The sequence below is a fragment of the Lepidothrix coronata genome, unplaced genomic scaffold (genome assembly GCF_001604755.1).
Source record: "Lepidothrix coronata isolate B3197 unplaced genomic scaffold, Lepidothrix_coronata-1.0 Scaffold215, whole genome shotgun sequence".
NCBI lineage: Eukaryota > Metazoa > Chordata > Aves > Passeriformes > Pipridae > Lepidothrix > Lepidothrix coronata.
In genome coordinates this window covers 644531-657328 of record NW_016690395.1, presented here as the reverse complement: position 1 = coordinate 657328, position 12798 = coordinate 644531, and the positions used below count along the sequence as shown (strand labels likewise).

The following is a 12798-nucleotide window of genomic DNA, read 5'->3' as shown; positions in this document are numbered from 1 at the left end:
CAAAGTGGTCAAAGCCTTAAGGGGAAAAGCAGTCCTTGCCCAACTTTGAGCCTGCAGTTGCAATCTTCTATAAAGACACTAACCAACCCTGAGCAGAGAAAATTATTTATTCAGCTGCAGAGTGAAAAGTCTAAATGTAGTTTTATGTATTCATATATATATAAAAATAGTGGGCTGACAACAACAAACCACATGCCAGCAGTATCTTCCACTGCATATTCCTGACAACAGCCTCAAAACACAGGTCTTTCCTTTTATCACATACAGAGTGAAGAGACTTAAAATTCCTAGCAGGCATCTCATTGACTTAGAAAAAAATCTCCAGATATAGCTATTGTTAACTATCTACCCTTTTGGACTAATATTTTAACTTCTGTGGTAGAAATATAATAGTATTTTTCCCTTTTGGAGACAAAACAAAGGAACTCTGAAGAAAAGTTTTGAGTAGATTTACATTTCTGCAGAAGAAGACTTTGTTATTCCCAGCAGGAAAACAAGCAACTTCTGAAGCAAAAAATCTACAGCAACTACCTGTCAATCATTTCTACATAAAGAGTACAAAGTAACAATTCGACAGATACTTGAAAACAAAATGCCCCCTTTCCTTCCCCTCAATCCAAAGGGTTATACTAAGACAGAGTTATTTCAGATCTTCTACTGATTTGAAACAAAACGAATTTTGAAAGATATCTTTTGCATGAAAAAAACCCACCCCTTTTTCCTGTACAGCAAATGCTGCTTATATTTAACACATATTTTTCTTTTAGAAATGCGAAACAATTAACAGAGAACGACTGATCAGATTTTATATGCTTATTTTACCCCATGCAAACAAAAGGCTTTTGACTATCGTAGTTATTCCAGCTGACACACGGAAATTACCTTCCCAAACAAAAAAGAGTCATCTTGAAAAGTCTTTTTTCTCAAGTTGTTTTCTATATTCTAAACTAAAAGGGAATATCCTTACTTTGATTACATTATAGTATCTCTTGCAAAACCGTAGCTGCTACAGGACAGTGCCCTCACTTTCTTCTTCCCTCTGTTAATTTAACATTACATAGTCATCAATAACTTCTCACAAAAATTTTCACACACTGGTACTGAAAAGAACATCACTGTAACTAAATACCTGCCTTTATGAGCAGTTGATAACCCAATTTCAAAGTAAGTATACTCAGTAGCCCATTGGGCAGTCCAGCACAGCACTGTTCGAGTTAATAGTATGTTAGTCTAGGTAAACTTCTGGACCATGTCTTCTATAAATATTTAAGCACTGCTGGAGAGAAAGCACAGCAATATTGTATCTTTTAACAGTACCAAAAAAAAAAGCAAGCAGTTATGTAATTGCATTTCAGAGCCTCCTTTGTAGTTGTACGTAGTGAGAAGCTTTTGAGGTTCACAGCTTTTAAACCTTCTAGGATGAAAATGATTTCCCCACTTTTAACAGATCTGTGTAAAGGGGAAAAAAAAATCACAGAAACAAAACTCCCTGTGCACTCATCTTGGATGTTGAGAGGGCTGATGTCAGCTATTAAGACTGATAGTCTCTGACAGAAGAATCCTCCAAGTAGCTTTTGGGGAATAGTCATTTTTCATCTATGGATTCAAACTATGGAAACAAAAGAAGCTTTAAGACAAGTTGAGCTAAACTCTAATTTTGCTGTGTTACAAATTATTTTATTGAAAATCCAATCCTTTTCAAACAATTATTTTCAATTAGAATATCTTGGTTTAACATCTTCAAAAAGCGCTACCTTGAAGGTAAGTTTTCAGTAAAATGCAAAGGGGAAAAAAAAAACACTGTGCCCAGTTCTAATCATGAGCATTATTTTATCGATGGTCATTTGGATGTGAAATTACTTACCCACTGTGATGCAGCAGGGTAATTGAACCCCTAAGAAAAGATGAATTTCCCTAGTGTCAAAACCTAGCTGGCAACAGTGACTTCCTTAGTGTGTCACTGTTACCAATTACTAGAGCCCTTCACACAGAAGGTTTCAAACCTCACAGTAGGACCAGGACAGATGCAAACTCAGGCCCTTCACTCCAGAGCAGCTGCGACTAAGCCAAAGCAGCATCTCCCATATGCCATGTGTGAGCCCGTGCGCTCCTGGGGGAATAGCAGTCCCCAGCTGCCCCGGACAAATGAGCTGCTGAAATGATCTGTTCACTGATCTTCAGAGTCTGAAACAAGATGCCACTACAAAGCTGTATATTAAACTGTAATTGAGAAACACACTGGGACAGAAACCAGATCCAATGGCCATGGATCATTTCCGAGAGAGGGTCCTGAAGTCAGAGACTAATCTTTAAACTATTAGTTTGTATTCAGTAGAAGTTATGTTGGGAAAGCTCCTGATGAGAAGAAAATGGAAATAAAAGTGTTCCATAATAGGTAGTTCTATGCCAAAAGATTGAGCCAAATGACCTCAAGAAAAAATTTGCTAACTTGAGGCAATTTTTGATGATGTTTCAGGAATTAAATTTTCTTCTAATCCAGCATAGAATCTGTCAGTTTTTCAGAATTCTGAGGAAAGAATGAATTTTACATGAATTGTGTTTAACAGATGATTACATACAGTATATATTGCTTTCTAATATGAATGGTAGTTTAATCTTTCCTCTCTACAGTTTTAAAAGTCAAGGAACAGTTTCTAGGCTGTTAATATAAAGTGGAATAAGAATTTAAGGATTAAGGGTGGTGAGATACTGGAACAGGTTGCCCAGAGAAACTGTGGATGCCCCACCCCTGGAAGTGTTCAAGGCCAAATCAGATGGGGCTTTGAGCAACCTGGTCAAGTGGAAGGAGTCCTGCCTGCAGGGTGGTTGGAACCAGACGGTCTTTAAGGTCCCTTCCAACCCATTCTGCAATTCCATAATTGTACACAAAATTATGGAGCATAACAAAAATTGCAAAAGTTAGGTAAGCAGAGGGTCTCTCTTTTCTGGAATTTCTCTCTGAAAACATACACGGCAAAGAAGAATTTATCCAATTCTCATTTCAGTAAGGTATCAAAGTAATTTTCTTTAGAAACAGCAAGTGTCAACAAGTGATTACAATTGCTCTTATACATGCTCCCTGATGCATTTAATCATCAAAATGGATCAATTTCAGATTACCATAACTCCAAGTTACTGTAACCTTAGAGAAACCTTATCTTTCATCTTGGTTGGCAGAGATGATTTCCTCACTTAAGCCTTTAAAAGTAATTCATATCTGTATTAATGTTCACACTCTGTATGGACAATAAAAAGGTTTTGGACAAATGTTCCCTCCTCAGATTCTGTAGACAGAACAGGTGACCTACCCTTACCAGAAGGCCACTAACCAACCAACAATACTCTGACAAAACACATTTAAACAAAACAAATCACAAATATGCAAGTGAACAACTGAAAGATGCTCTGTTCCAAGATTTCAAAAAATTACAATCTCAAAACATTTGGAGCAGTTGTGCTACCCAAGCAAACTAGCACATTTTTATAACGCTCAAAAACCACTGCTCAAAATACCTGCTGCAAAATATTTCATGCTTGTTATGGACTTCACCATTAGAAAATTTGTCCAAGGGCAACTAATGACTTAATCAATTAACACCACACCAAAAAAACTACAGAAAACAACTTCTGACGTGGGAACTTATTACCCTGCCATGCCTCCCCACTCCAGTTAAAAAAACAAAAGTTAGCTCAAACTTGCAATTTCTCTAGAAAACAAGTGTGAAGGAAACAGGAGTAAATAAAGGAGAAGCAAGTCAGGAAATCTTGACTAGACACATTTTATTATAGGCACACTGTCTCAGCTGCTCAAGCAATACTAACATTGCACTCATACATACTCAAGACTCCCTACAACTGCCACAGAGATCTGCCTTTGTTCAGATTCCCCTTTCCTGTCTCTCAGCTTCTTAAAGACACTTCAAAGAAGATCAAAAAGCTTGAAAGAAGTATAGCTGTTTAGTCTATAGAAGAGAAGATAAATGGGAGACTTGGTCTCATTCTTCAAACAGAAAGCAAGCTGGTACGAGAATGGGACTAAACTGTTCACCAGGTCTGATGCAGACATCAAAAAGAATGCAAGATTTAAGTTTTGGAAAACTTTCAAGTAACAGTAATAGACTGAACAGGCTGCCTTTGCAGGTTGTGGAATATCCATCACTGGAAGGTTTTAAAAACAGGTTAGGCAAACATCTGTCAGAAGTGATTAAGATATAATAGATGAGAACGAATGAGATCTTTTGCTCCTCTTCTGCCAAGGTCTTTTTGTTACACCTGGTGTTAGAAACCAAATAATATTTCCCTTTTTTATATCCATGTGTTTTATTTAACCTTAAAAAAACATTTAATAAAAGTTACCATTCTGTGATATTTCCACATATTTAAGTGTGTTTATTTGGGACAACAAAATACACGTAAAAGATTTGCTAACTCTGAAAGCAGGAGAAAGAAACCACCTGTGAAGTAAAATAATGTATTAAATTTACACTCACTCTGAATAAATTGACCTCTAACATCATAATGCAGACAGCACTCTATTTTCTCATTCTCCAAGAAAAAAAATTGTGAAAACTTTAGCTGATGACTTACTGATCTGCAGTCACTAAGATTTTCGTTAAAAGAATTTTTTTTAATAGAAAGCACTTTTTCCCAAGCACCAAAAAAAAAAAATATATATATTAAAAATAATTTAAAATAATAAAGCAGAAGGTTGTTTTGAGAAATATTCAAACCTTTTTTAAATTATAATAAATTATGAGTAAGGACGGCTTCCATCACAACGGGGGGGGGGGAAAGCCAGAGACCTTTTTTCCACCCCCTTACTGTTTAATACTAAGGTAACCATGGAAATAAAAAATAAACATTGATTTCCCCCTCATACCCAGTACGACGGGAAATCTATCAGGGGAAATGTTTCTTGGTAAAGGTAAGAACCATACAGGTAACTGTTAAGAAGAGTAAACAGATTTCTGGGGGTCTTGCTCAACTGACATCATGTAACTCATACAAGAAATAAGAGGTGCTGTTTGCTTTGCCCACATCTGATGTTCCTAGTAGCTGCTTTCTATGCTGACTCCTCAGTTTTATCTATGTTGCCTAGCACTTGACCTTCTTTAGGTTTTAGGAAACTCTCCCTTAGAAGAGACAAATATGAACGAATACATTCACACGACAGCAGTGACACACAGCAATCAAACCATAATTAGAAAAGTTAAAAAATACTATGGTTGGTAACAGATTTGTCTTCCTGCACATTTGATCAATCCTTCTAATGACAACTGCTTATGTTATTTTTATTATATAGGTATTTCCTAAGTACATTCACAGGGACTTGTAAAGTAGGTGGGGTTTGTAGGCACTCAAGAACTCAATTTTTCTTTTCATTCTTGGTCTGGGCAGGTCCTGGATAACACTTATGTCCTATTTTGGATCTCGATATGTGGTTTTTCTTGCCAATTCAGGATCCACCCCTCAGTCTGATATCAAGCTCTCTCTGCTGCTTCTTAAGGCTTTTTAAGAAATGAACAGAGTAACATGACATCCATAAGATTATTTATTCTACTTCAAGGAGGAAGGCGCAGGGAAGCTGAGAAAGTGATAGTTTTTTAATTTGATTCTATTGACAATTAGTGAATTTATATAAAGCAGCAATTTTAGAAGTGGTTTATTAATTCAGAAAGAAAACACAAATTACTACAGCTGATTATTACCTTATGTTATCTCTTACTATCTCATAATTCAAACTAGCATGGTTCTACAGTATAAAACATGCTGTGTAATAAAAGTATAGCAGTATTTTGAGGCATTCATACAATATTTCCAGAAGCTGCTTTTAAAGTTTTGTGCCAACTGAAATGAGTGTACTGTATCTCAATATATTATGGACTAATATAAAATGAAAGTTTTTAACTTTCTACTTTAGTCCTAATTTAAGAAACACATACACACATGCACACCAACCCCCAGTTACAAACAACCATGTCTCTGTGGAGTTCAAGGAACAAAAATAAAAGATTAACAAATAAAAGATTAAGATTCGGAAATACCAATCAAATTGTTGTGATGACATGTCACTTAAGTAAAGAATTCAGTGTGTAAAGCATATAGCATGAAATTTCAGTGATAAACACTACAGTTAAGCATATATATTTCAACATTCCCTAAATTGGGACCCTGTCCTTCAAGAATGTAATTTTACCAAGGATATTAAGCACACAACTTTAGAAAGACCTAAGAAGAAGAAAAGGGAGGAATGCCACCAATACACCTTGCGTGACAGAGCATTACTCACACAATGTTTTATAGTTCTCTTTTCAGGAAAACAATATCGTGAAACTTCCAGGTCAATAGAAAGTCAAAGACTCAAGTAGACTAGAATCTTATAAATTTTTAGTTGTCAAAATTAATTTTAAGAAAATGGTATTATTTGATTTAAAATACTCTGCAAAGCATAATAAGTCCTAGGGGGCTGTTTGGTACACAATTAACTTCATTCCTAGTCTTCTTGGATAACATACCTAACTGAAAAAAAAATAATGTATTAAACAGACTTCAGTCAAATATTTTAGAAGAAAAGCCATTACAGACAATATCACCTAAATCAAAAGAATGAAGAAATATCCATGGACTGTTTAGCCCTCCTTCAAGAAAGAGGCCCTAGGTTAACTTACCACTGTTACATTCATGCTTACTGAGAGTTATAATGATGTCAAAGCAGCATAACCACACCTTGCTGCATTAAGTTTATTTTTCAAACTGTATTCCCACTCAAATATGCTTCATTCAGAGGCATCAAGTCCTCAAGGCCCTAGGCAACTCAAGAGCCCAATTATTTCCAATCTGATGGACTCTTTTAAGCAAATACCCTTTTCCATTTGATACCATTTTCTTCACAGAGTCCACTGCTTTCAGTCTGGGGAATAAGAATTATTTCCTTCTCTATTTACATTTAAAGGTGTAAAAGAAATGAATACAGCTATAGCAATATAGAGAAAATATGCCCAAGCTTCATACTAACAACTGGAAAAAGACATTCCTGAGCAGAAGCTTGCTGAAGATGGTTTTAACAATCATTTTGACTTAAATCACTCTGCTCTCAACATCTTGCACATTCAGGATCCGGTAGAACTAAAACATGAAAGCAACTCACAGATATATTGCTTAAAATACTTTTAAGTCAAAATTGCTGTAAGAAGAATATATCGTTAACTTGTAACAGAGTGGAGAAAATATATTATGACACTGATAAGCAATGACCCTTGAGGCTAGCTAAGAAAACAAAACACAAAATAAACAGCAACAACAACAAAAAACAACAAACAAACCCAAACCCCAACAAACAAACAAAAACTCCATCACTTTACTAACCCATTTCTAAGGCCTTAAAATTTTTAAAAATATCCAGTATTAAAAATTCAGGTGTGGGACTTTGGTTTTGCTTGATTTTATAGATTTTGGACTTATCTTCCAACAGGTTTGCCAAACAGTGTAATAAAATTTAAACGTAACTGGAGAATAATACAGCAAGTGAATCATAAGAACATACAAAGCCAGGATGCTGTATTGAATCCCTGCTGCCTCACCTCGCTACAGAGTTCATGGAAGTATCCTGAATCACAAAACTATTTGTGAAAAGCAATTATATCATTAAAAAAAATAAATTTCTGAGTTAAAGAAGCAACCAGAGCAAGAAATGCAAATACTACTTAGTTTGCAGCAGTATTTTGTTCATTTTGACAGCTGCTAAACCCAGTTCAGAGAACCTTACAGGTCAGCCTAAGGTTATACAGCACTTCAGCAGTGTTGCCATGTGCTGGTTGGCTGTGCACTGGTAATGTGACCTAACAAGCAATAACGCATAAGCTCACCCCTGCTATCCACTGCATCCGTTCCCAAATACAGTATGTGCTGTATGTTAAAACTTTACAGCATCTCTACTGAGGATGGACCAAATACTGAACTTTTCGCTCACTGAAGTTTATTGAAAGGCATAACGAATGTTCCACAATCCAAATTAAGGCAGCATTTACTTTCCCACTAGTAACAGCCGTTCCTGTGCAAAGCTCAGTAGATTCTCCGTGCCTGCACTTCCCAGGCTATTACAGCGTTTCCTCCAACAGCCCACCATCACGCCTCTTCCAAGCCCTCATTCCAGGGGAAGGGCTGCATGCAGGAACACAACTGATTTTGGATGGACTCCTTCGGGTGCAGGCGCGTCCTCCGCTCAAAGCGCGGCGTCTGCGTTTGCAAAGCCGCCCTACAGTCACAGAGCGCGTCGAGCCCTGCGAGCAAATCCCACGCGCGAACTGAACCACGAGTTTAGCGCCGCTTTCCGCAGCTCGCGGCTCCCATCCCGCCCCTCCGCAAAGAATCCCTGCTACAGCCCACCTGCGTTAGCTCTGGCGGCTCGGAGACGATTAGTAGCAGCAAATTAGCGGGACCCTGCCAGGCTCCCCCCCTGCCCGCTCCAGGGAGCTCGGCCCGGCCCCCGAGGGAGCCCCAGGGTGTGAGGTCGCCACGGCCCAGTGGCCCGGCGGCTGGCGAGGGACTGCCGGGGTGAGGCACCCGCGGGGGGGCTGGGAGCGGGCGAGGCGAAGGGGCAGAGCCCGGGGCAAGGGCAGAGTCCGGGGCAGACCAGGGGCAGAGCCTGGGGCAGAGCCTGGGGCAGAGCCTGGGGCAGAGCCTGGGGCAGAGCCTGGGGCAGAGACAAGGGCAGGGGCAGACCAGGGGTAGAGGCAGAGCCGCCGCGGCCCCCGCGGGACACTCACATGAACCAGGAGCCGCCACTGCCGCCCGAGCGGAGAAGAAGGACCCGCTGCCCGGGGCTGCTCCAGCGAGCGCCTGAGGTTTATAAGCGGGCGCCCGCGAAAGGCTTCGCTGCGCTCAGCAAGCACCGGGCTAAAGAGCACCCAACGCCTTGTTCCCAGAGCACTGGCGGAGCACGCGCGTACATGGCGGGGAAGGGGGTCGGAAAGGGTGTTAAAATCATTCTTTGTAGTTGTTTGGGGTTTTTTAAAAAAAAAAAAAAAAAATAAACGAACGAAATAGAGCTCAGGCATCGTGGAGGCCGCCCCTGCGGTCCTACAGCGGGCGGCTGGCGCAGCGGAGTGACGCCGGGGCGGGGAGGCGGCCCTGGTGCAGGTACCGCCGGCAGCTTTCCCCATCCCGGTCCCCATCCAACACCCCTTCCCCTGAGGACCCCTGGCTGGCGAGCTCATAGCGGCACAGGGCTGATCGGGGCCTCTAGCATTTCTATAGCAGTCGTTTAGCGAGCCGGGTGAAGCTGATTTCTCTCCTGCAAGGCTCAGTCCCTGAACAGCCGCTTCTGTCGGAGACATCAAATGGTGACAAACCCCGTCTTTGTATCTTTGTAGGGACACTGGTGTAGCAGAGCGGGCAGGCAGCCTGTAGGCAAAAGGCACTGATAAACAGGTAAAAGGAATAACGGGTAAAAGAAGTAACAGGTTTATAAAGGAGAGAAATGGGGATGAAAGTCTATTCTGATCTATCAAAATAAATACCAAAAACTGTCATTTTTTTTTCTTCGTGCCGTCCAAGTGTTGTTATTTTCTCCCACTGGCTGGATGTTCAGCTGCAGGTGTGAAACTCGAGGTGTCCGTGTAAATTTCAGCCGTTCTTATGCCTGGTTTTCAGGGCAGCAACCTTTTCATCTGTGTAGTGACCTTATAAATGCTCCAAACAGCACCAATAACTCCTGTGCAAATATAATGCAGGTATAGAATATAGGATATTTGACAGAATTCCAAATATTACTGAGATACAAGCCATCAGCAAAGGTTAAGAAATGCTCTATTTCACTTGAGTAAAGTGATGCTTTAAAATACCCCCACAGAGGAATTACTGTTTAGCATTTTCATGAAATAACTCTTTAAATATGTGTTAGTTACCTATGCCAAAAGCACCATGATACCTGTCTGGGTTCCCCCCCTTCCCCCCAAAATTCAGTGTTCATTGAAGGCAAAATAATGGCACCAGAGCCTTGTCAAAATCTGGTTTCCATATTCTGTTTATCTTGAATAACAGTATTATAATTAAAATTTTGGTATACTTTTATATTCATCTATTGCTGAACTGGTGTAGCTGAAATCCAAAGCAAAGTGTTTCTTTTCTTCACTGAATTTACTAGTTTGGACAGAATAATGACAATGTTGATTATTTTCTCTTAACTGTGCCTTACTGTCTGTAATTATCTGCCCATGACTTCATAGTTATTCTTTATTTGTAGTCAGAATGCTTCTTACTTCAGTGAATGTTAGAGAAATTAGAAAATCTTGTAAAAGAAGATATTTTAATGTTATGCCACGGGGGAAAATATTTGATTAAACACAATTCTGCTTACATTTAGATTTTTTTAGCAATCTTATGGCATTTGTGGTAGATGTTCAGTTTATACCGCAAATTAAAAAAAAAAAAAAAGTGAGGTGAACTAAATTTAATCCACAGTTTCCCCCATCCCCTGCAAAAAATTAAGTTGATAACTTAATAGGTTTTATTATTTGTTATTGTGAAATGAATGTGTCTCATCTCATTATTGTGATTATCCTAGCAGACTCTTACTTTTTATTCTGTGGTCCCTTCCACAGGAATCTGAATTCAGCTTTTCTTCAATACTCATTATGCATTTTAATAAACTTTGTGTATAGCTGATTGACAATGGTGGACAGTGGGAGATAAATCACAGTTTGGGGGGAAGTTTTGGGAAGTAGCAGCACTAGGTAAAATTGCATCTTCTATTTCAGTTACTTTATCAAATTAATAATTACTATGATTGCAGCAGGAATATTGTAAGACTTAAGAACAAAGAAATTCTGTGAAAGAATTTCTTCTTATGAAACGGCCTACTTTGTTTAAAATACTGTGATTTAATGAAAAGCAGTGTAAGTACAGGATGGTCAGGCTACCTGCTCTCCTGGAATTGTTCTCAATTAAAAGTAATTCAGTAGCAGTTCTGATTATGATTATGTTTTAATGCGGAAAAGCTGCCTTCATTAGGTGGGGAATGTTTGCACCTGGATACTGAAGAGGTGTTTAAATAACTAGCCATTTCAAATTGCTAACAGGTACATGGCTACTTGTCATTTTTTCTGCACATGGACAGTTGGGGAGAGCCACAGCTGTGTTTCACTGAATGGTTTTATTCAGATTGGTCTGTTTGTATGGGCAATATTTGCTTCTGAGAGATTTATACATTTTCTTAAGGGCAATGTTCTAAGTGTCCATTGACTCAAATCACCTTAGCACTGCTACAGTGAAGAAGCTTTAAATGATGGATAGAAAAGACTAAATTCTGAAGAAAAAAATATTTGTTCTCTGAGAGCAGTAGGTATTCAGAGGAGCAAATAAGTTGCTCAGGAGATGGGGAGCTCCATCCTGTATTTTATTTCTGAATCTTAGTCATGGACAAGCTATCTAGTGCAAGATTTTCAAAATGGTGCTTAATCTGAATATTAAATAGGAATTTCTAAAGGTCTTTTCTTTCGTGGCTGATTTTGCTGAGAATTTTGGTTAGTGTGTTTGTGTACTGTAAAGGTTTCTAAGGGAGATTTGGACAGAGGCAAGGGAGCTCAGGAAGGTCATTCAGAGGTGGGATGCAACAAATCCACTTCTGGACTTCTAATCTTTATGCCAGACGTATTTCACAGATGTGATAGACTGTCTCTCATATATGGAATAAATGGTGCTTTGGAAACAGTGACTCCATAGTTTTAGATGACACTAATAAGACAAGTCTTCATTTCCTCTTCCATCTTTGCTGTTCTGGATTGTCAGAATTGAATTTCCAGAATTCAATCCCAAAACTGAATTTGCCTTAACTGTTTGCAGTGTCAATTTAAAATAATAAACCCTTCTTTTTCTCTTCCTGTTTTTATTTCAAAGTAATAGGGAGGTTCTGCAGGATATAATTCATTCCTTCAAGTCATAAAATTAATGCAATATGTGTCTCTTCTACATAGTACAAGTGAGTTTGAGGTGTAGAACTGCATTTGTTGACCCTAAGGACGATGTGTAGCACACTCATGGATTTATAGTTCTGCCAGACTTCGATGTGGAGTTAAAGAAAAACAGACAAAAAAACACAAAACAAACAAAACCCCATTTAAAATGCTTTCATGGTTTCCCATAGAATTAATTCTATAATAAGAGAACCTGTTTTAATGCATACCTTTTAAAATTCCTTATTGATTCCTTTAGGTGGGTGTCAGGAAGGATTGCTTATATCATGTCATCCTTTCTCCTATCTGCTTTCCAACCAAAGGAAGCAAGGTATAAGTTGAACACATTGCAGGTGGTGTAAATCATCCTTGTAAGCTAAGTGATCTAGAGTGCAAGGAAAGTTTAATCTCTTAAAATGGTTTATTGAATTAATGAAATTTAACAATTGTTTTAGTGAAAATTCCTTTCTAAATGTCAGCTAAATGCAGGTACAATGTATTAGGGAATTATTCTCTAACATTGTTTTTCTACAGTAAAAATGAAAACATCTTCTCTCAGTAAATATATTGTATTCTACATATGTACATTTTTAGAGACATAATGCACCTTGCTGCTTAGATGTAATTTTACTCTCCTTCCCCTCAACTCTGATCCTAATAACTTGGTTTTCTTTTCTTTTAGAGCAAATATTAAGAGGACCATTGTGCCAAACAAGATTATAATTCAATCTCTAAGTCAAACTATATTTTCTAGATGTTTAATATATATTTTCTTTCTGAAGCTGAGTAGTTCATTTGGCAGACATGATGTTTTTACAGGAATGTGGGTCTTGTTATAAGTGCACAG

General features: G+C 38.5%; 2 protein-coding genes across 8 annotated transcripts in view; one reads left to right on the top strand and one right to left on the bottom strand.

The window, feature by feature from the left end:
* Positions 1 to 8859, bottom strand: part of AIMP1 (aminoacyl tRNA synthetase complex interacting multifunctional protein 1) — a 38774-nt gene extending 29915 nt beyond the window's left edge. The window contains exon 1 of one of the 3 annotated variants that reach the window (XM_017833546.1): positions 8766 to 8859. In XM_017833546.1, coding sequence (XP_017689035.1) covers positions 8766 to 8767 — 2 coding nt within the window. In that variant the 5' untranslated portion in view covers positions 8768 to 8859. Of the gene's footprint in view, positions 1 to 1864; positions 2003 to 8385; positions 8464 to 8765 lie in introns of those variants that run through there. The other 2 variants (XM_017833547.1, XM_017833549.1) reach the window with 2 other exon arrangements.
* A 217-nt stretch (positions 8860 to 9076) lies between these two features.
* Positions 9077 to 12798, top strand: part of TBCK (TBC1 domain containing kinase) — a 99770-nt gene continuing 96048 nt past the window's right edge. For 2 of the 5 annotated variants that reach the window (XM_017833544.1, XM_017833545.1), the window contains exon 1: positions 9103 to 9429. The gene's annotated coding sequence lies outside the window, so the exon portion shown is untranslated. Of the gene's footprint in view, positions 9430 to 12798 lie in introns of all 5 variants that reach the window. The other 3 variants (XM_017833542.1, XM_017833541.1, XM_017833543.1) reach the window with 3 other exon arrangements.